Genomic DNA, 23149 nt, shown 5'->3' with positions numbered 1-23149 from the left:
TGTTTTGTGTTATTAAGTTAAGAGGTCTTATTAAGATAAGTTTACCATCTCATATAATTATAATTATAGCGTTGAAGCTAGTGTGATTTACCAACCGTAAGAGGTTAAATAAATGATTAATTTGAAGGAAAGTGTTACTGTTTACTTAATTCATAATTATTTTCTTGTGTCAACCAAAAAAAAAGTGCAGAGTAATTATTTCTATATTTGGTAAAATCTATACTAATATTATAAAGAGGAAAACTTTGTTTGTTTGTTTGTTTAGTTGTAATGGATAAACTCAAAAACTTCTGGACCGATTTTAAATACTCTTTCACCATTAGAAAGCTATATTATCTGCGGGTAACATAGGCAATATTTTATTTCGGTGCGGGCAGTAGCTCCCACGGGACGCGGGTGAAACCGCGGGAAAACGGCTAGTTTTATAATACAGATCATTGGAAAAATAAAGGAAGTATCATTCATCTGCCTCTGTCACAATTAATCTGGCCCAGCAATTAATCAGCACCTTTTAAATCCTAATCTACGTGATGCAAATCGATGCCTTCGATATATGATATTGAACACAATGCTCTGGGTCAAACTGTTAAGTCAATTTAGGCCTAAGAGCAAAAAAAAATTGAGCCAGATCAATGAGTCAAAAACCCTCTGTTTCAAAGAATCACCCATGCATATCTTGTGACTGTGTGAGATAGAAAAACGAAAGCAAGGGCTAAACAAGCGTGTGCGATGTGTGGGAGCGGGACGATGCGTCGGCGTCGCGTGGGCGTCATGCAGTGTAATATAATGATATTACACTTAATAGAAAAATATAATTGTGTCGTGTTGGGAAGATGCGCCATAACACGCCTTTATAACATGCAGCTCAATTAATTAAGCCTATTTATTTAGATTTAACACCAAAGAGACAAAGGCTTAATGGTGAAATCTATGCAGGTTTTCATCTCCCCACCGCCTCATTTCCCGGATACAGCGCAATAATTATTATTTTGATACGAGTGCTATAAATAAATTCACGTCAGTCTCTTTGTCTTGAGTAACTCTTCCATCATCTATTTGAGAAGATAACGTTGTTTTAAGTAGCAAACGGTTAAAATAATTGATTAAAGGATATATTTGATAAATGGAAATGAAATAATTGGTTAATGTAAACTTGGAAGTTGATTTTTGTCTAACACTTCCAGCGTTCTGTTTACTTAATCCGCTGTGACTTTTCCCGAACTGTTGACTCAATAGCAACGTGGTTACAGTACAGAGTGACTAAGCGCACTTTCACTTCTATAGACTAACAATCCATGTAATTATGATATGTGCGTGTTTGTTTTACTTTCTATATCATTCAATTGTATTGTAGTACTACCAAATAATACAAATCTTCACTTACCAATGTATTATGTACCTCAGCAAACGCATGTCATCGGGCAGCTGAGCTTGTTAATTTAAACTGAAATAAAAAAGGCAATAGTAAGTAGGTGACTAGTGATGACTGGATTTGGTAAACGAGGAATAAAACATGACTAACAGACAGACAATGAATCACGAAAATGTTACCTATAAGTGGAGTTGTGTTGAACGTGGCGAGTCGGACGGAAGTCGCGTCGCAAACTCAGACAAATCGACTTACATTGCTATTTTATTGTATTTTAGAGTGGTGGCGTTAAATTTCACACACATTCTTAACAGACTTTGTTAAAACAATAATTCCTAAGAAGTTATGTAAGGGAAATTGTCGATCGTCTTTTAAATTGATAAAGAAAGAGGATAACTTAGTACGACCAAAACAAAACTGCAGTTAGTAGAAAGTAGTTTCTATATCTTATCGCAGTTGATCACTGCAATCAAAAGATGGCGGCAGTGTGACTAATAAATAAGCCAGTTTCGAGAGATAGCAATAAAAACCAGAATATTTTATTTTTATCAACAATCTCCATAATTAACTATGTATCTTTAATTCAATAAATATGTATCTACATATAAGAAATCACTACAAATTATTGGATTACTAAATTATTATTTTGCATCTATTAACTATGTAATTGCAACGAACATTATGCATACCTATGCATCAAGATATTTCTTATAAGTTAAGGTTTTTTTTTTATAATCCAACAAACGTGTTAAATAAAAATATAAGTTTTTTCAGTCTGCATCCCTATTAGTCACGGTGGCAGGTGTAAAACAAAGCTAACACAAGTGGACTTATTTATCATCTCATATTCACAAATCTAATTACATTTTCAAAAATAGAACAAAAATGCTGACGTTTAGTTTTTTTTTTTTCAATTTAAAATGCGCGGGCAAACGCCGCGGTCTGTTGTTCATTTGAGGGATGTTCCATCGCGATAAAATATTCAGGTAGTTTGCGTTAGGTTCTGACCTTTGTTTAAAAGGGCTGACGTGCAGGATCAACCCTGTTGGTATGACAGGTGTAGGTTATACATATGCCGCATAGGCACTCGTAACTGTTTTTATTTAAAACTTTTTTGTATATATTGAAACCAGTTGGTCGGTCTGGCAAGTAATAAAATTCAAGGTTGTTACTTATATTTTTATAGCGTCATTTTTTTTCCTTTTCAAGATCTTGTGTAACAAACCATTAGCTTTATTATGCTGCTTTTAATGAAGCAATTTAATTTCGTCCAATCTTGCAAATGGTTGTTGATTAGTACGTTGTAATTGATCATTGTAGAGTGCTAGTCTACAAGCATAAAAAATAAAGGCACAATAACGTCAACTATATCCCAGTATTTTTTACACGCGGTTACCTCGGTCTCCACGGAGGTGTAACGTAGGGTGGCCACTTGGACATACAACGCCAGTAAGAAACCTAACCCTTTTACTTTTTTTTCCACTGCACCGCCCAGTCCCCGGCCACTGGACCGCGAAGCTTTTTTTTTTAAACCAAATTCTCATTCTACGGCTCGCTCCCGACTCCCGATTATACTGGCCCTCTTTATGATTCTGGCCCCGAACGCTCTCTTCGAAAACGAATTGAAGATAACAAGCTTGTTTTTTCGCCTCTCCACTTGTTCATTTTGGAATCGCGGCCGATCGAGTACGATATTGTTTTCTTTAGCAGAGTTTTCTTATATAAAAGAAGTAAGAAATTCCCGACCGTAGAACTGGGAGGTGTTTTCGCAATAAATCTATATTGAAGTAGTTTTATAACGCTGATATTGTTGCATTCAACTAACTGGTTAAATATTACTGTACTCGTTACGAAGTTCAGTCAAGTTTTGTATTATTAACAAGGCTTGTGCTCTAGGTGAAAATTCTTTTGGTGCAATTTCAGAATTTCTGCTTGAGTTTATCCTTAATGTCACTGAAGCTGTTGCCCGGCTACGTTTCTAGAGAAAAGTTGCACATGGTGAATGGAGTGGAGAGTGTAGGTACGTAAGGCAAGATAAAGAACGTTGACTAACTATGCATTTTTTTTTTGAAACTACAATAATTTAAGATTTGTGCAGTGGTAAAAAAAAATTTTAGGTACATATTTTATACTTACAAAAAATAAGTAGGCAGTTAATCCGAACTACAATAAACAATAATTAGTTAGGCGCGATACGCGGGTCGAAAACAAATAATTTTCTAAACATCGTTCTCAGAGTGGCTGTAAATCGATTCTGAACCGTGCCGGAATCTATAAATCACAATTCTCCAATCAATTCCTAAATCAAACATTGATTTGGTCACAGTTAAGAGGGCCGCTGCCGGCGCGCCGCGGCCCGCTATCGCCGTCGCATCGTGACCGCATCCACCAAACCTTTCATAACAATAAATAAAAAATTTCATGCATAAAATTTCACTTATCATTCAGTAAACGATTCAAGTATTTAGATAAGTATATCGCATTTGCATTCAAAATAGCAACTCTTATTCATTGAAAAATAACTCTTTAAATCTGATGAAGTAAATAAAAGACAATTTTTTCTCAGCGGCTAATCAGAGTTTTGCGAGACCATATAGAATTTAGATTTGTTTTTGATATTAGAGCGCGACTAAGAAAAAAGAAAGATACTTTCCATTCCACTTAATACTTACAATGTCAACTGAAAACGTTGTATTTTATCTTTATCAAAGGTTCTAAAGTTAAGTTTATAGCAAACAATAATCAATAAGTTGGCTCGTGAACCGGTCGACGACCGAATAAATTTGGCGTGAATTATCGTCACGATAGCGTGTGGATTTTGGAAAACGACCGCAACCTTAGGTCAACCACCCACAAGTTTTGATTTCGTAATAAACTTTAAATAAACTCACTGAATGTTTCAGGTTGGTTTTATTTTGGCGCAACGAATCTAAGGAACTAACAATACTACCTAGTTCGATTCAAACCTATACGTAACAACAGAAATTGAATTATTGGCGAAACGATTTTTTAGACACGCTAATATTTCTTCGATAATCTAAAATGGCTTTATCGCTTTCTATTTTCATGGTGAGTCTGAAAAATTTAAACTATTTAAATCTGAATTTTGTGAGTTATTGTGTTTATGTAGATTACGTACAACATATAAAAGATAACAAAATATTACCCAGTTTCGGTTAAACAACACATTATGTATTTCAAAATGTTGTTGCAAGAGCATTTCATGGGCCATCTAGATCCGTTAACTAAACGCCTAAGCGGCATAGGACTAGGTACCATCGAGGAGTAAACAAGGCTCACTCCACGCACTGGTCAGACCACTTCTCGGGACTGGGGCACTTAATCGCACCCATTATCTGTCAACTATGATTTCCTGCTTGGAGCACAACCAAAAGTCTACATTTTGTTATTGGGCCGTTCACTCAAACCGATACACTTCGGACCGGACAATCAGCTCCACGAACAAGTTTTATGCCTTAATTTGAGTCTATTATTGAGAATAGGCCTCTCTGCGTGTGGTGTGGGTTTTGTTATTGTACAAAAGTAAATACCTGTTCAACTCACTTGGTGTCAATTGTGAACCACACAAACAAAATTACTTTATTTATATTGAATTTTTTTCATTGTTGATGTTTTTTCTGTAAAATAAGTTCACTGATAGGAATTTGAGCGAAGGTCCCTAAGCCCACCAAAATAGATTGTGTGAGACTATAATTCACATCATAATAATAGACACATTACATGACCACTTCACTTAAATATAATTGTCTAAGTACCTAGTTAATTTTAGAACAAAAATTACAACATCAATAGCCGATTTTAGAACGAAATCGACCTTTTAGAGACAATGAACGCTAAAATTAGATACACGTTATTATGAACGTTGTTAAACAAGCACTTGTGGGCTCATTTCGAAGAATGAATGGTACCTGCGGTAAGTACGTACTTCAATGTTATTCCGCGATAATGATAGAGCACCGAATTATTTGCTTGTCAATGTTATCTAAAGCATCTAGAGTTAATATAAATGTGTACTACACAATCGAGATTGTAGATTTTATTGTCCGTTTATAAACAGTGAGCAGTAACGCTTTGGACTGATAGCGAGATAAGTGAACGGGGGACAATTCGGCGCTGCAAGCAACAAGAGACCAGCGACTTCTGTCAGTTCATTCTTTGTTGTCTTTAATCCAATATCTATGAATAACTCAATTTATAATCAACCAGACAACTCAGCTTAATTCAGTCAACTACTAATTGAATTAAGAGTTTACTTTAATTATTCATAAGAGATTGTGATCGGATTATAATTGATCCACTTTTAATGAGTAACACAGGGTTGGTTATTGATAGTCTGTTCAATAATTGAATATTAAATTCAATCGAAAATATAAATTTGCCAGTAGCTTCATTATTTCTGTCGTAACATCGAAAATATTATTTCTTTTGAAAGATAACAAATATTTACCGATTACACACAGTAAATTAATTGGTGAATCGGCCTTAATTATTCTTCGAAAAAAGGGGTACGTATATTTAGCTTATCGTTTACAATCATTTTATCTAGATTAAAGCTATCGCGTACAAATTGCGTCCCACGCATAGCTGGCCCGCTTGCAGTCCAAGGTTAATGCAGAAATCGGCGCGGGCGCAGGCGGTTGCAATACGTCACGAGTTACACAACCCACGCGTCTTGTCAAGACTAACTGACCGCCGGCCAAATTAATTACTGACCAACGTTTTAGACACATTGAAATTATGAAATGCTGTGTTTAAGCAAAATTTTATATAGCTTTTTGAACTTTAACCTCTAGCCATTATGCAAAGAGGTAAGTATGAGAGAGTTATGAATATTCATACTAATATCTTATTATATTTGACACTTCTGTTAGATTTAGTAATAATAAGCATTAGTTGCATTCTGATTACAAATATTTATGCAATGTTCAGGTGTTAGCTAAATCGGGTTAAGTAATAAATTGTCAGGCTATCATAATTCTTACGTAACATTTATGCAGGAAATGAGCACAGCCCGGTAATTTTCTTTTACTTCAGAAACTGGATCTTAATATTAGATTTTCAGTACGGTAATGGAACGTTTATGCAGATTTAGTCCGTGAACGTTTTGCTCGAGTTATGAATGAACGTCCTAGATTTGCTTGGGCAATCATCTGGTGTGTTGGGGTGCGCACGACGCGGGCGGTGCGCGCGACTACCCTGCGCGGCGACACGACCCGTCCACGTCGCCTCGGAACCGCCTAACTACCGCTAACGGCGCCTCCATTCCTATGTAAATCCTGATGCCGCATCCGACGCCAGATAATACAGCAACAATTTGCATGTCCCCTTGCCCTTTGTGGTCGCGAAACCGGGACTCGGTCGCCGCCACCCTCCAGAATGGGTATCGATTGTAGAACAGGTCCTGCAGAGCGTCACATGAATAACAAGCATCCAGTATTAGACAGTAGTTTATCGAACAACATGTAGAGATTTGCTATTCATTGGAGCTGTAACAGCGGCCTCACTGACGGCTCACTGCTCATAGCACAGGGACCCAGGGTCTACCGTGACCTGAATAATTGAATCCGGAGCACCTCTGTTTCCTCGGGACACTCTTGTAACACGATATCTTTCATATTAATTAAATTAATTAGTTAAAATTCAATACGTGTATCTAATCCGCAATGTAATTAATTTTGTGTTTGTGAGCCCCTGTTTATTAAGTTAGTAAAACAGCCCCCGTAAGTATGACTACTGAACTAAAATTAACTAATTGGGAGTATGAGACTGAATAATTAATCAGCCTTTGTAAAGGTCAGTTCACACAAACCGAATTAGGCTGTAATTCGAGTACCAATTTATCACGCTAGCATTTAAAAATCCAGTTACATCAGAGAGGTTACTTAATTGCTTTCGGTAGAGCCGATGAATAAATACACGTACAGTCACAAAAACTTGACTAATTTCCAATATCCACCGACAGGTCCGGCTGTGCCATTTAAATTGATACGTCAATCAGGATATCATTCGTCCACGACAAGCATATTTTTTTCATTTTAAGGCAGTTGCATGCTATTTCTCTAATGGCGTATAGAGGACGCGAGCGATGCGACCGTGTGTGGAGCCTGGCCAGCGATACGCAGAACCAATTATGAGTTTTTCCCTCCGGCAGATCGGCATCCGGTGCCATCTCTGTGTAGATTGTTGCCGGTTCTTATTACAGGCCTCGCAGATTCCGAGCGTATGCACACAAACACCACACATCCTGCTTTCTATAAACGTCTCTTAATTGCTTATACTTACCCGGTCGGTACTTTTAAAAGCCACATTAAAATATTTCGCAAACGTTCCAATCCCTTTGTCAGTCTCAACAAATTTTTCTTACGTGAATATTCCATATACCTTCTCAAATCTTAATTTCAACAAAAAAATGTGTTGCCATGATGTTATTTAAAAACACACAACATAGTAGTAACAAAGATAGGTAGTTACTATTTTACAACAAAAAACATTCCAGTAACAAGGTTACATATCAATGTACCTGAAGAGAAATCTCGCTTGAAAGCCTTTCTCGTTCGGAGGCAGTAACACAATCTTTTATTATTAAAATTCCCAATAGTTTTATTACACACGGCGGGACCAACGTGGCGGGTGTCTACCAATCTTAATGGTCTATATAGAGTAATTTGTTTTCGGCTTCTGATACGGCTCATACAGATTATGGTCACGATAGGAATGTTGTAACGACTTATCAATTCGATACGGACGGTTTTTTCTCAGACTGCATAGTAACAGAACATCATACAATGGGGTCGTAATGAACTGGAATGGGAGTCTCACAACAATTTAGAAGCTATTTATAGAGCGATAGTACTGCAATGTTTAGTTGTGTTAACTGTTACTAGATCATTAGTCTCGTCTTAATTGAACGGGGGCACGAGCCTGTCAAGGGAGCTTTGCCGACGAAAAGCTTCATGCGTGGAGCGCACGAGCGTGAAATTAGAACTGCCTTTTTTAATGCGGTTACTTACTGAAGCCATCTGTAGAATTATAACAGAGTGGAAGTATTTTCAGTAACAAAACGTTATATAAGTCATTTAATACAGTGTAAGAAATAAAAATAACGGACAGAGATACGATTGCTTTTTTACCTAACTTGAACTTCTATTAAACTTTAAGTCACCTACCCGCCATGAAAACCCATTTGTAGAAGATTTTCAAATTAGATAATTGTGAAACATAGAGTATTGGAGACAGTATCGCAGAGCTGTCGTTACTTTAGCGTCTGAGAAAAGCGTCTGTACGGTTGTAAATCAGAAAGATGTCAACTCGCGGGTTATCTGAAGCAAGATATACGTGGGACCAAACATGCTGGCTTGTTTCCTCATATCAAATGTCTTCGCTATCGCACACCTAAGGTTTATGCTCTATTAACTGAAACATCATTTCTTTTCTTTATTTACCTACCTCAGCAAAATGTACACTTGCTACTGTTATTTCTAAACAAGTAGAATTCATAAGTAACGAACAGCCACGTTGCTCCGTACCAGGCACTTTTAAGAATATTATGAAAGAGCAGCGCTTTCTAGAAAGACAGGAGGAATTTATTTATTTATTTATTTATTTATTAAAAATAAGCACACCAACAATACAATCACTCAATGTTATACAAAACAACAAAAATCAAACAATTGAAAGCACAAGCAATTGTACAAATTACAGGATGTTAATGGATCCAGGTTGCATGACATTAAACATGAAACTCATTTGAGACTTACACAAAAATAACTAAGCTAATAAAATTAAGACACACATTAAAGTAATAACGAATGGGCACTATTCACACTGTTTAAGAAGGGAGCGTTTGTATGATGCGAACTTCATAAAAAATATATCGATGGGATAATCTGTCACAATGGTCCTCTCATTATATAACCTTGCCATACGTGTTAGAGGGCTATTAAATGTGGTATTTAGAGTAGATATAGGAATTTCAAAAACTCGATGATGTCGCTTACTACGTCGGTCAAACCGGAACTTTAAACCTTCTATCAACTGGGCATCAAGAAGGCCATTAACAATTTTGTAAAGAGTCAGTAAATCAGAATGAATTCGCCTTTCTTTTAAGCTTAACAACCCAAAGTGTCTTATTCTGTCACCATAATCAGGAATAGATCTTCGAATGCCTTTCTTTGAACACAAATACCTAACAAAACGAGCCTGAATAGATTCAACCTTGTCAGCATAAGTAGAGTAATATGGAGACCAGATTGTGGAACAGTATTCCAGTGAGCTTCTTACTAGTGCATTAAACAGTAAAATAATACTGGTGCTTTTACGGAATGGTTTGGACATTCGGAAAATAAATCCAAGCATCTTCTTAGCCTTGGTCACTAGGTTGTCTATATGATGGCGGAAAGTTAATGCAGTATCGAAAAGTACTCCTAGGTCACGTATGACAGATACTCGGTTAAGAACAGTTCCCTCTATATGGTAATCAAATTTATCATAACTTGACTTATTGGTGAATGTTATTGTCTGACATTTGTTAACATTTAGCGTCATTCTATTGTTCAAACACCAATTTTGAAGGACATTTAAATCATTCTGAAGTTTCAGACAATCATTAAGGTCCGATATTCTGTAATATAATTTTAAGTCATCGGCATAAGCTAGACAATTACATTGCATTTTATCTAATAGGTCATTTATAAACACTAAAAAGAGTAGGGGGCCCAGTTTTGAACCCTGAGGCACACCAGAACTAGGAATAAATGGTACAGAGTCATAACCCGCTAATGCCACAAGCTGAGAACGATTAACTAAATAGCTATCGAACCATCGCAACAAAGAACCATGAATACCAGCATGTTCCAATTTTAAACTAAGAATTGAATGATCTACGCGATCAAATGCCTTTGCAAAATCTGTGTAAATAGCATCCACACGACCCCTGGCCTCAAAAGTGTCGGCAATAAAAGAAGTATAGATAAGTAAATTAGTCATAGTGGAACGGTTGGACATGAAACCATGTTGTCTATCACTAAGCACATGACGTAGGTGGGAGTAAAGTGCAGTATATATGAGACCCTCAAATATCTTCGCAAACTGTGATATAATAGATATTGGTCTATAATTAGTCACGTCATTCAAATTACCAGATTTGTGTATGGGGATGATATGTGCAATCTTCCATAAATCTGGAAAGGTGCCTTCTTTAAGGGATTTATTATATATTAGTTGTAGTGGCTTAGTAAGGGCATCAATACAGAGACGGATAAATACAGGAGGTAGTCCATCGGGGCCTGCTCCTTTATTCAAATCCAATTTTTTTATACTATTCCTAACGTCGTCCTCGGTAATGTTAACAGAAGAAACACTGAAATTAGACCAGGATACTCCTGGAGACAAGTTATGAGAAGGTTGAACATCCGCATACACGGAAGCAAAATACGCTGCGAATAGATCCACCACCCCGCTTCCACCCTCGCCAACACGGTCACCCCAGTGAACTTGGTCAGGGATACCCCGATATGATTTTTTAGTCTTAGTATACCGCCAGAATGCTTTAACATTTGTCTTCAAATCATTTTCAATTCTTTCTATATATTCTTTGAAACAGATCTCTAATGCTTTCTTAACTCGCATGCGTAAGCAAACAAAAGCGTCATTGTCTCGAGGGTTTTTGAACTTTTTGAATCTAATTCTATATTTATGTTTTTCTTTAATAATTTTAATCAAAGAAGTTGTAAACCAAGCGGGATAGCAGTTGTTTTTAGGTTTGCCCTTTGGAGTATATTTATCAATAATTTCCCATAAAATATTATAGAATTTCTGAACAAACTCATTACAGCTCAAATGAAAGTACTCCTGCCAATTAACCAGACGTAGATCACGAACACACGCTTCATAATCTGTTTTCATAAACATATATTTGGTCTGTGATGTATTATGACTTAAATTAGAATGATATGACTTATCAAGAGTTAACTCAAGGGGTGGATGATGTGAATCGGGTTTACTAATGGGGGGCGCAGAGGTGACAGAGATGCCAGTATTCTCATCCACTAACACGAGGTCCAGGATATTGTTATTCGTATTATTTATAAAATTCTTTTGAGTATATCCAGTAATACTTAGAAAATTGCTCAATGCTAGCGATTTAGGGTCACTGGCTCCTAGAAAGGGATCGTCAAGGTGTGTCGTCCATCGGACATTAGAAAGATTAAAATCACCAATAATCAATGTAGTTTTATTTAAATCATTTAAACAAATTTCTTCAGCTCGTATGAAAAATTGCTCAAAGATATGGCTAGGTATATAGGACGGTAAATAAACTACGCACAAGTTCATACAGACACTTCCCAAGCTTATACACAACCACACATCTTCAACAGTAGTTTGCCAATTCGTTTTATGAACAAATTTAAATTTATTACTTATAGCTATAAGAATACCACCACCATAATTTTTTGAGTACAAATCCATAAACTGAGAACTGCGATCTCGCCTCACAACAGTATATCTCTGATCAAAATATTCTGAGGATGATAACGAGTCGTCTAACCAGGTTTCAGTCAAGCAAATAATATCATAGTCTGAATTTAAAACTGACATAAGAATTTCATGCGACTTCGTTTTCATACCCCTCACATTCTGATAAAATATTGAAATACTATCCATTACGATTACTACAAATAGGTAACTTAAAAATTAATTACTATAAACTTTGATAATTATTATTATTAAATAATTTTATCTAAGCATTTTTCATCTTTGATCCATATGGTTCCTGAGTTTTCACTCTTACAAACGAAAATTTTACCATATCGGACCCAAACAAACTTATAAGATTTATCTTTGGCCCTAAGACGTGCTGCAGCGTGTAGAGATTTGTAAATCGGAGAGAGGTGCTCAGACACGAATACTGGAACCTTCTTATCACCATAACCCAGAACGGATGAATTTAACTTATCTTCACTGTGAGCTTTATTATAATTTGTCACGGCTGAATAAAATTCGTCACGACATCTAGGACTACGTAGTTTTACTATAACAGAGCGAGGGCGTGATTTGTCGTTCTTCATACTAGCCACTCTTACGCACTTCATAATGTCACCATCTTTTAGTGCATATGACACAACATTGGCCAACTTTATGATAACGTTAGGTAGCACCTCATTTTTATTCTCTGGCAAGCCGTGGATTTCCAGGTTAGCATCACGCATACTCTGGTCTAGTGAGTTAAGACGCGCCGTCAACTGAGCCACCGTTTTTTCCATCTCGCAGTTACGTGAACGAAGCCCGGTATTTTCAATTTGTACATTCCGAAATTCTGCTTTTAAATCATTAACTTGAGAGATATCGAAGGAACTAGATTGCTTCAACTCGTCCAATTGTTTTCTAATATCATTCATTTCGGATCTAAGTTCACCGATCATACTTTTAACTTCACGACGCATCGTGTTCCTTATTTCATCTCTTATAATGCGTCTTATGTCATTCATTTTATTCTCCTCATCATCAGAGCTATCCACCATATCTTTTAAGCTTAACAACCCAAAGTGTCTTATTCTGTCACCATAATCAGGAATAGATCTTCGAATGCCTTTCTTTGAACACAAATACCTAACAAAACGAGCCTGAATAGATTCAACCTTGTCAGCATAAGTAGAGTAATATGGAGACCAGATTGTGGAACAGTATTCCAGTGAGCTTCTTACTAGTGCATTAAACAGTAAAATAATACTGGTGCTTTTACGGAATGGTTTGGACATTCGGAAAATAAATCCAAGCATCTTCTTAGCCTTGGTCACTAGGTTGTCTATATGATGGCGGAAAGTTAATGCAGTATCGAAAAGTACTCCTAGGTCACGTATGACAGATACTCGGTTAAGAACAGTTCCCTCTATATGGTAATCAAATTTATCATAACTTGACTTATTGGTGAATGTTATTGTCTGACATTTGTTAACATTTAGCGTCATTCTATTGTTCAAACACCAATTTTGAAGGACATTTAAATCATTCTGAAGTTTCAGACAATCATTAAGGTCCGATATTCTGTAATATAATTTTAAGTCATCGGCATAAGCTAGACAATTACATTGCATTTTATCTAATAGGTCATTTATAAACACTAAAAAGAGTAGGGGGCCCAGTTTTGAACCCTGAGGCACACCAGAACTAGGAATAAATGGTACAGAGTCATAACCCGCTAATGCCACAAGCTGAGAACGATTAACTAAATAGCTATCGAACCATCGCAACAAAGAACCATGAATACCAGCATGTTCCAATTTTAAACTAAGAATTGAATGATCTACGCGATCAAATGCCTTTGCAAAATCTGTGTAAATAGCATCCACACGACCCCTGGCCTCAAAAGTGTCGGCAATAAAAGAAGTATAGATAAGTAAATTAGTCATAGTGGAACGGTTGGACATGAAACCATGTTGTCTATCACTAAGCACATGACGTAGGTGGGAGTAAAGTGCAGTATATATGAGACCCTCAAATATCTTCGCAAACTGTGATATAATAGATATTGGTCTATAATTAGTCACGTCATTCAAATTACCAGATTTGTGTATGGGGATGATATGTGCAATCTTCCATAAATCTGGAAAGGTGCCTTCTTTAAGGGATTTATTATATATTAGTTGTAGTGGCTTAGTAAGGGCATCAATACAGAGACGGATAAATACAGGAGGTAGTCCATCGGGGCCTGCTCCTTTATTCAAATCCAATTTTTTTATACTATTCCTAACGTCGTCCTCGGTAATGTTAACAGAAGAAACACTGAAATTAGACCAGGATACTCCTGGAGACAAGTTATGAGAAGGTTGAACATCCGCATACACGGAAGCAAAATACGCTGCGAATAGATCCACCACCCCGCTTCCACCCTCGCCAACACGGTCACCCCAGTGAACTTGGTCAGGGATACCCCGATATGATTTTTTAGTCTTAGTATACCGCCAGAATGCTTTAACATTTGTCTTCAAATCATTTTCAATTCTTTCTATATATTCTTTGAAACAGATCTCTAATGCTTTCTTAACTCGCATGCGTAAGCAAACAAAAGCGTCATTGTCTCGAGGGTTTTTGAACTTTTTGAATCTAATTCTATATTTATGTTTTTCTTTAATAATTTTAATCAAAGAAGTTGTAAACCAAGCGGGATAGCAGTTGTTTTTAGGTTTGCCCTTTGGAGTATATTTATCAATAATTTCCCATAAAATATTATAGAATTTCTGAACAAACTCATTACAGCTCAAATGAAAGTACTCCTGCCAATTAACCAGACGTAGATCACGAACACACGCTTCATAATCTGTTTTCATAAACATATATTTGGTCTGTGATGTATTATGACTTAAATTAGAATGATATGACTTATCAAGAGTTAACTCAAGGGGTGGATGATGTGAATCGGGTTTACTAATGGGGGGCGCAGAGGTGACAGAGATGCCAGTATTCTCATCCACTAACACGAGGTCCAGGATATTGTTATTCGTATTATTTATAAAATTCTTTTGAGTATATCCAGTAATACTTAGAAAATTGCTCAATGCTAGCGATTTAGGGTCACTGGCTCCTAGAAAGGGATCGTCAAGGTGTGTCGTCCATCGGACATTAGAAAGATTAAAATCACCAATAATCAATGTAGTTTTATTTAAATCATTTAAACAAATTTCTTCAGCTCGTATGAAAAATTGCTCAAAGATATGGCTAGGTATATAGGACGGTAAATAAACTACGCACAAGTTCATACAGACACTTCCCAAGCTTATACACAACCACACATCTTCAACAGTAGTTTGCCAATTCGTTTTATGAACAAATTTAAATTTATTACTTATAGCTATAAGAATACCACCACCATAATTTTTTGAGTACAAATCCATAAACTGAGAACTGCGATCTCGCCTCACAACAGTATATCTCTGATCAAAATATTCTGAGGATGATAACGAGTCGTCTAACCAGGTTTCAGTCAAGCAAATAATATCATAGTCTGAATTTAAAACTGACATAAGAATTTCATGCGACTTCGTTTTCATACCCCTCACATTCTGATAAAATATTGAAATACTATCCATTACGATTACTACAAATAGGTAACTTAAAAATTAATTACTATAAACTTTGATAATTATTATTATTAAATAATTTTATCTAAGCATTTTTCATCTTTGATCCATATGGTTCCTGAGTTTTCACTCTTACAAACGAAAATTTTACCATATCGGACCCAAACAAACTTATAAGATTTATCTTTGGCCCTAAGACGTGCTGCAGCGTGTAGAGATTTGTAAATCGGAGAGAGGTGCTCAGACACGAATACTGGAACCTTCTTATCACCATAACCCAGAACGGATGAATTTAACTTATCTTCACTGTGAGCTTTATTATAATTTGTCACGGCTGAATAAAATTCGTCACGACATCTAGGACTACGTAGTTTTACTATAACAGAGCGAGGGCGTGATTTGTCGTTCTTCATACTAGCCACTCTTACGCACTTCATAATGTCACCATCTTTTAGTGCATATGACACAACATTGGCCAACTTTATGATAACGTTAGGTAGCACCTCATTTTTATTCTCTGGCAAGCCGTGGATTTCCAGGTTAGCATCACGCATACTCTGGTCTAGTGAGTTAAGACGCGCCGTCAACTGAGCCACCGTTTTTTCCATCTCGCAGTTACGTGAACGAAGCCCGGTATTTTCAATTTGTACATTCCGAAATTCTGCTTTTAAATCATTAACTTGAGAGATATCGAAGGAACTAGATTGCTTCAACTCGTCCAATTGTTTTCTAATATCATTCATTTCGGATCTAAGTTCACCGATCATACTTTTAACTTCACGACGCATCGTGTTCCTTATTTCATCTCTTATAATGCGTCTTATGTCATTCATTTTATTCTCCTCATCATCAGAGCTATCCACCATATTATCCGATTGGGATTTATCAGATGGCTGCTTAGATAAACAACTCGGACAATTCCACGCAGAACGCTTCAACTTACTAAGCCTTTTAAACGCTGACGCGCTCAGGTTGACGCATAGGTGGTGATAAACTTTGTCACAATTGGAACAAATAATTTTTTCAATTTGTTTGACTGGCAACTCGCAGGTATCACAATTTGCCATTGTATAAATGAACTGTCAAGTACAGGGAATGTCGAAATAAACCCAAAAAGATTTTGCTCGCCGTAGGATACGAACCTACACCACTGTGTGCACAAACGGCAGGCTTACCGAACAGTCCCACGGAGACGTTGCAAGTAGTAGCGAAATTATAGACCTGTTGTGGTATTGACAACTGACACAAAGTTAACACAAAGTTAATAGACGGTAGATTTGTGAGTGTTAACTTGGATTAATAGTCACTAAACTTTCACATATACCGTCACAAAGCACTTGTATTTTATAAGTTTTTGCAAATTATCGCACTCCAATCATTACAGTGAATGCAATGCACTTGTGTACCTACCAAACAAACTGCTGTATGTTTGTGTCATATTGTTGGAACCACCGCGTGTCGACCTGCAATATGTCTTTTTATGTTTAGTTTATCTATAAGGAATTCTCGTAAACTTTAATATTATTGCCAGAAATCCTTTCCCGCATTCCCATAAAGCTGAAATTGTTAGTACAAATAAACGAAAATAGAAAAGTGTTACGTGAGGATGTTTACAGACGCGCGGTGTGGCCTTGTGGGTTTCTAGTGAATTCAATCTCGGAATTTCACCGATATATAAAGTTGGAACTGCGTCATTAATGTGCATTACTCCGCAGAATGATATAGGTAATATGTAATTTAACAATGATAAACTGATGGTCCCAAAGGCGTGATAGTCCTACATTGAAACGTTTATCTATGGGTCATATACCTATATGGCCTATAAGTATATGGCAATATAAAATGACATAAATCAATTACTTCACCACCGTCTACAAGATGTAATCTTAACTGATATGCCCTAATTTTCACGTGTGTTTTTACATTGTTCATACCCCTGTTTTCTCTTATAAGTATATCAAAATCAGATATAGCTTTTCTTTTCATTTAAATTACATGGTCTTGTCGGTTCTCAGAAGTACTTCGGGCGTAATTCTCGAAGGCTTATGTCGTAGAATACACGGACTATGTACCCAGAGGCTTGGAATAGTGTCTGTTGGATTAAGCTCTCAGTTTCAGCTCGATCTACATACCGCAGCGGCAGGAGCAAACATTTGTTAAGCACAACAGAATTCCGGCCTAGAACCGTTGTCGTCGATCGCCAAATAACTGGAATATCTTTCTAGGATCTATGTGCCCTGCTGACTGCCAGTTTGGCTATTAACGTCTAGTTTACTAACCGAAATATAATACAATTTTCGCTTTATTGTATTTAATAGTGTTAAGCGATTTACGCTTGTATCGCTTCCATTTTATGTGCCAAGCTAAATCCGAGATTCGCGCATAGATTTTTATGGCGTACAGATTATTAAGATATGTTCGTAGTTTATGTATATGTTATCTGCTGAAAATAAGTTTTATTTTTTTATGTACAGAAACGTGTAGTTAAGGAAAACATAAGCATTTAAATACATTGCTGTGCCTAGCTAAGATATAGGCAAATGCTTTTTATTCCTACTGGGTTTTTAATTAGAAATTTTATATAAATACACTCTGATAAAGTTTTCCCATCAGTTTTCCTTCCAGATTCCTTGACATATTTTATATTGTCTCTTAAGTAAACACAATATTAATTTGGTGACACGTGTATTCTGATTACATATTTTATTTTAAAGAAAGGTATCGACTGATCTTATTATAGGGAAATATTAAAACTAAGTATCAAAATATTCATCCGCATCGCTGTCAGCTGGGATCGTGCCCAAAAGGCTGGCTGCATTGCCACGCTGGATGGCAATGCATATCCTTTGACCGAAGTATAGGCCAGCCCTTTGGTCACGAGTGGACTCCACTAATCGCTTACTAATCGGTATCGAATTGATTCTCTAATAACAATATCAAAATGAAAAAGCATACGCGTTGACCTACAGACAAACATAGATTTAGAATTCAGTTTCAGGTAGAAAAGTAATACGAAACCTTTTATCAATCTTTTAGGTTTTGGTTACATGTAATTGAATAAATATTCAGCTTCGGGTTTTTAAAGCCTTCTATCGGTACAAAAGTATAAAATAATTGAAACTGAATAATACGTAGCAACATGTATTTCCAGTTTATTCTACTCCAGAGTTCCAGTTAAAAACCGAGGTAAGGTAAACGTACCAATAGTCGTCGGATTTCGGAAATCCCTGACTTTGAAGCGCTACTGTGTGTTAAATATTCAGTAGAAAATGAAAATTTTTGCATGACGTGATAGAGTATTTATTCGTTATTCTAAGTAACTAATGTTTTTTTAATCATTTTGATGGGTTTACATACTTATTAAGGCAAAAGTAAAAAAAGGGCGATTTGTACCAATAGTCGTCTGATTTGTACGGATACTCGTCAAATATTCCCAGTACTCGTCAACTTTTAATGCTAATGTAAACTCTCTGCTCTTGAACATAAAGTTCAAGTTATGTACATTTTTTGTGGTTGAATTTGTTAAGCATACTTTGTGCCTTTGAAACATTAGGTAGATAGATAGAAAATCAAATCCCTATTTAGAATAGCAGGTCATAATCTGTTAGAAGATCAGGTATTCAATAAAACAGATACATAATTGCATTTTAATTTATATTCCTAACTATCAAACGCTTGGAATCACAAAATCAGTCTATAAAATATGTACCTATATGTTATATTTCTTAATCATAATAACCGTGCAGTCATGTGCATATGTGGCACGAGTAAAATTATTACAAAAATAAAATAATCAGTTTTCACAAAAAATACGCCACATTCATTAATCATCATATCAGCCATAGGATGTCCACTGCTGAACATAGGCCTCCCCCTTGGATCTCCACAGATACCTGTTGGAGGCGACCTGCATCCAGCATCTTCTGGCGACCTTTATAAGGTCGTCTGTCCACCTTGTTGGTGGACACTGCGTGCGCTTACTAGTCCATGGTCACCACTCCAGCACTTTTCAACCCCATCGGCCATCTGCTCTGCGAGAAATATGGCCTGCCCATTGCCACTTCAACTTGCTAATCCGGTGGGCAATATCGGTGACTTTAGTTCGTCTACGGATCTCCTCATTTCGGATTCGATCACGTAGAGAAACCCCGAGCATAGCCCTCTCCATAGCTCGTTGAGCGACTTTGAGCTTTGAGATGAGGCCGATAGTGAGAGACCACGGTTCGGTGCCGTAAGTCAGCACTGGTAACACACATTGATTGAAGACTTTCGTCTTGAGGCAGTGAGGCATGTCGAACGCAAAGATATTGCGTAGTTTCCCGAACGCTGCCCAGCCGAGTTGGATTCGGCGGTTGACCTCTTTCTCGAAGTTGGACCTACCTAATTGGACTACTTGTCCTAGTGTATATGAGTCAACAACTTCGATTACCGAGCTTCCAACAGAGAACGGGGTGGGCTCAACATGGACATTTGACATAATTTTCGTCTTGTTCATGTTCATTTTCAGGCTCACCCGTTGTGAAACTCGGTCGAGGCCATCGAGCATCATACTGAGTTCCTCCATCGACTTTGCCATGACTACAATGTCATCGGCAAACCAAAGGTAAATGATGTATTCGCCGTTGATATTGATGCCAAGTCCATCCCATTCCAGGAGCTTGAAGGCGTCGAGCCTCGGTTTCGCTGTATGGTCTCTTTAACACGATTTGTATTAAAGAGACGCAGATTGTGTCGCAAGGACTTAGATATTCGTCTATTGAGCTGCTTATATGACTTCGCGTCGCTGGAAGACTGCAACTGTAGCAAGCGTCCTTCAGTCATGAGGTTTAAGGTTTGGTCGGTCAGTTTTTGAGGTCTATCTTTACGGCAGGGTCTAAAAAACTTAGACCCTACCGTGCGGACAGTTTCCACTAGCCCGTCGTTGATCTCGTCCACTGATGCTAGGTTCTCAAGGCAAGCCAAGCGATTAGAGAGCTCGAGTTGAAAGCTTTCTGAGTTTTGTATATGGGACCGAGTAGGTCGGAGCGTAGACTTCATCAGACTGGACCTTTCAAGTTTAACATTAATATTCAGCGAGGCTCTTACGATTCGGTGATCGCTACCGGTTTTTACCCTATTGATCACAGAGACGTCGCTGTATCCGTTTCTTGTCGGTCATGAAGAAGTGTATCTCGTTTCTCATGAAACCATCGGGACATAACCAGGTCCATTTCCTGTGAAGCGGCTTCTGGAAGAAAGAGTTCATCATGAAGAGTCCCTTTTTCTCCAGAAAGTCGGCCAGCCTCTGTCCCCTAAGGCTCCGTTGCCCATACCCAAATTGCCCCTCTCTCAACTCATCACCGCTTTTTTTTCCCAACTTAGCATTAAAGTCCCCCATAACAACAGTGAAGTGGGTTTTGGAACTATGTATGGCTCTACTTACGTCCTCATACATAGTCTCCACCTCATCATCGGAGTGTGACGAGGTCGGTGCGTACACCTGAATGACCTTCAGCGAATATCTTTCGGATATTCTCAGTATTAGGTATACCACCCTGTTCGATACACTGTCGATGGATGTTATGTTGTTTACGAGGGACTTGTGAACGAGAAACCCGACACCACCTTGGGACTATTGGTCGCCCTCCCGGTAGTAGAGCAAGTTACCAGACTGCAGGGTTACTGTGTCCTCTCCCTCTCTACGGACTTCGCATAACCCTATAATGTCCCAATGTAACTTGCTCAACTCCTTTTCCAGCTCGTAGATCCTTTAGCCAGTCCTCAATGTGCGTATGTTGTGTGTTACCAGGGCCAGTCGTCGTGGGGGTGGGTAGCCGGATCTCTTCCGGGGATTCTTAGCACCCCCTGCTTCGCCGTTACCTTGACCGCTACCCGTGCCAGGAATAGCGAAGCTGCCGGGGACTGGGGGCCTAGTTTCTGTGCCTATCATAATCATAATTTGCCGTTAATCGCCACGCTTGGCAGGCGGGTTGGCGATCGCAGTGAGGGTGTGCGGTACACGGAGGGCGCTGCTGCCCGACCTCCGGTTTGTCCCTTAGTCGCCTCTTACGACACCCACTGGATGATTTGGGGGAACTCAATTCTAAGCCGGCGTTCCACGGCGGTTTAGAATGTCATTATTCTATTCTAAACAGCTTCTATGACTTTTAAAAGGCCCTCTTGCTTGTAGTTTCTTACAGTCATGATCTGCTATTAAAATGACGATGATGCAATCACTAGGTACATACAATTTTAAATAAAAAAATCTTACTTAAAATTACTCTTTACCCATCAATATCGAATACGACAAGCAAAGAAGTGACAGCGCTGGAAGCTATGTCATCTTAGTTTTAAAACTGATTTTAGTATTTTTTGCATTAAAACAGTTAGCTAGTTGAATGACATAATTTTTATATAGGCGAAGACACGTTAGGGAGACGCGGTACAATACTCGTGACGACATGTGTTATTTCGAACAGAAAGCATAGTGTAAGAACAGTCAAGTCAAACACAGTTTTATCAACAATATTGTAGTCTAAACTTTAAATATGTTTGTCCTAGAGAGTTAACAATTTTGTAAAAGTCCCGATATTAGCTATTTATTCGCATTTTGTACTGTAAAACACAAAATATCCTCATTATGACGAGTTTAGGTGCAACTATTGAGCATGTCCCAGTAGTCGTCATAATAATTCTAAAATTGACGAGTTTTGGGTCAAATGGGAGTTTTAAAGTACCAATAGATGTCACATGAAAAAAATATATCTTCTATGTTAAAAGTATTCCAAATTGCATATTACATCGTTAGCAAATAAACTTAACTATCCAATTAAACAAAGAAACATACCACAGACACCACTGGAGTCATGTAAATTAAAACACAAAACCACGTGCTGGGCTTCACTTTTGACAGCTAAACTTCACGAAAAAACGATTTTGTTAGGGCACACACGTTTCGACAAACATATCTCCGATACCATGACTGTTAAAACCCCATATTGTCATTTCAATTGTGCTATATGTTATCAACAATATGTTGACATATAAACCGGCCCATTTTAAGTTCAATAGAAAAAATAAATAAAAGTTTTTAGATTAATTGACGACTATTGGGGCATGACGACTTCACCCGCGTTTACCTTAATGTATTCTGTTACATCAGTAGTATATTTCTTAAAATAACTCTTGTAAGTCTGAAGGGGTGTAGGTACATCCCTGGATTTCCCGTGTTAGCGGTAATAAGGGACTAATCACCTATTAGTATCGAGACTGCTAACCCCAGGCTATTTCTGAGAAACTCCTTACTCAAACTCAAAATAATAGTGTGTGGTATTTCTCGGTAAAAGGCTAACTTTCTTGGGTTTTTTCACGGCGGTTGTGTCGTTATAAAAGTGACTAATGCATACTCGAGAGGTGGTTCATCTGTGTCACTTGTATGTGGAAACATATTACACGCTCGGTTGAAAGTTGGCAAACAGTGGCTGTCCTAACATCGTATGGCACGGTGCCGACGACCATAGCCTACCATTTTTCTCGTTCCTATAATCGAGCGGGAGCGTTACCAAAATGTACATTCCTAACGAAAACATTTTAAAGTTTCATGACATGCTCGGCAATAGACACAATATATAAAAGCTTCTGAAGAATGGATTGAAATAACACGGCTTGGTTAGCGTTTTCCACGAACAGCTAAAGTACGCAGACG

At 37.6% G+C, this 23149-nt stretch overlaps 1 protein-coding gene across 3 annotated transcripts in view; it reads right to left on the bottom strand.

Moving 5' to 3' along the window:
• LOC124633192 (major facilitator superfamily domain-containing protein 12-like) overlaps positions 1-23149 on the bottom strand; it is an 84863-nt gene that overhangs the window by 43790 nt on the left and 17924 nt on the right. For 2 of the 3 annotated variants that reach the window (XM_047168355.1, XM_047168371.1), the window contains exon 2: positions 1385-1444. In XM_047168355.1, the coding sequence (XP_047024311.1) occupies positions 1385-1413 (29 nt within the window). In that variant the 5' untranslated portion in view covers positions 1414-1444. Of the gene's footprint in view, positions 1-1384; positions 1445-1551; positions 1641-23149 lie in introns of those variants that run through there. The other variant, XM_047168362.1, reaches the window with a different exon arrangement.

Source organism: Helicoverpa zea, chromosome 1 (assembly GCF_022581195.2).
Source record: "Helicoverpa zea isolate HzStark_Cry1AcR chromosome 1, ilHelZeax1.1, whole genome shotgun sequence".
Classification (NCBI taxonomy): Eukaryota; Metazoa; Arthropoda; class Insecta; order Lepidoptera; family Noctuidae; genus Helicoverpa; species Helicoverpa zea.
This window is presented reverse-complemented; position numbering and strand designations above follow the sequence as displayed.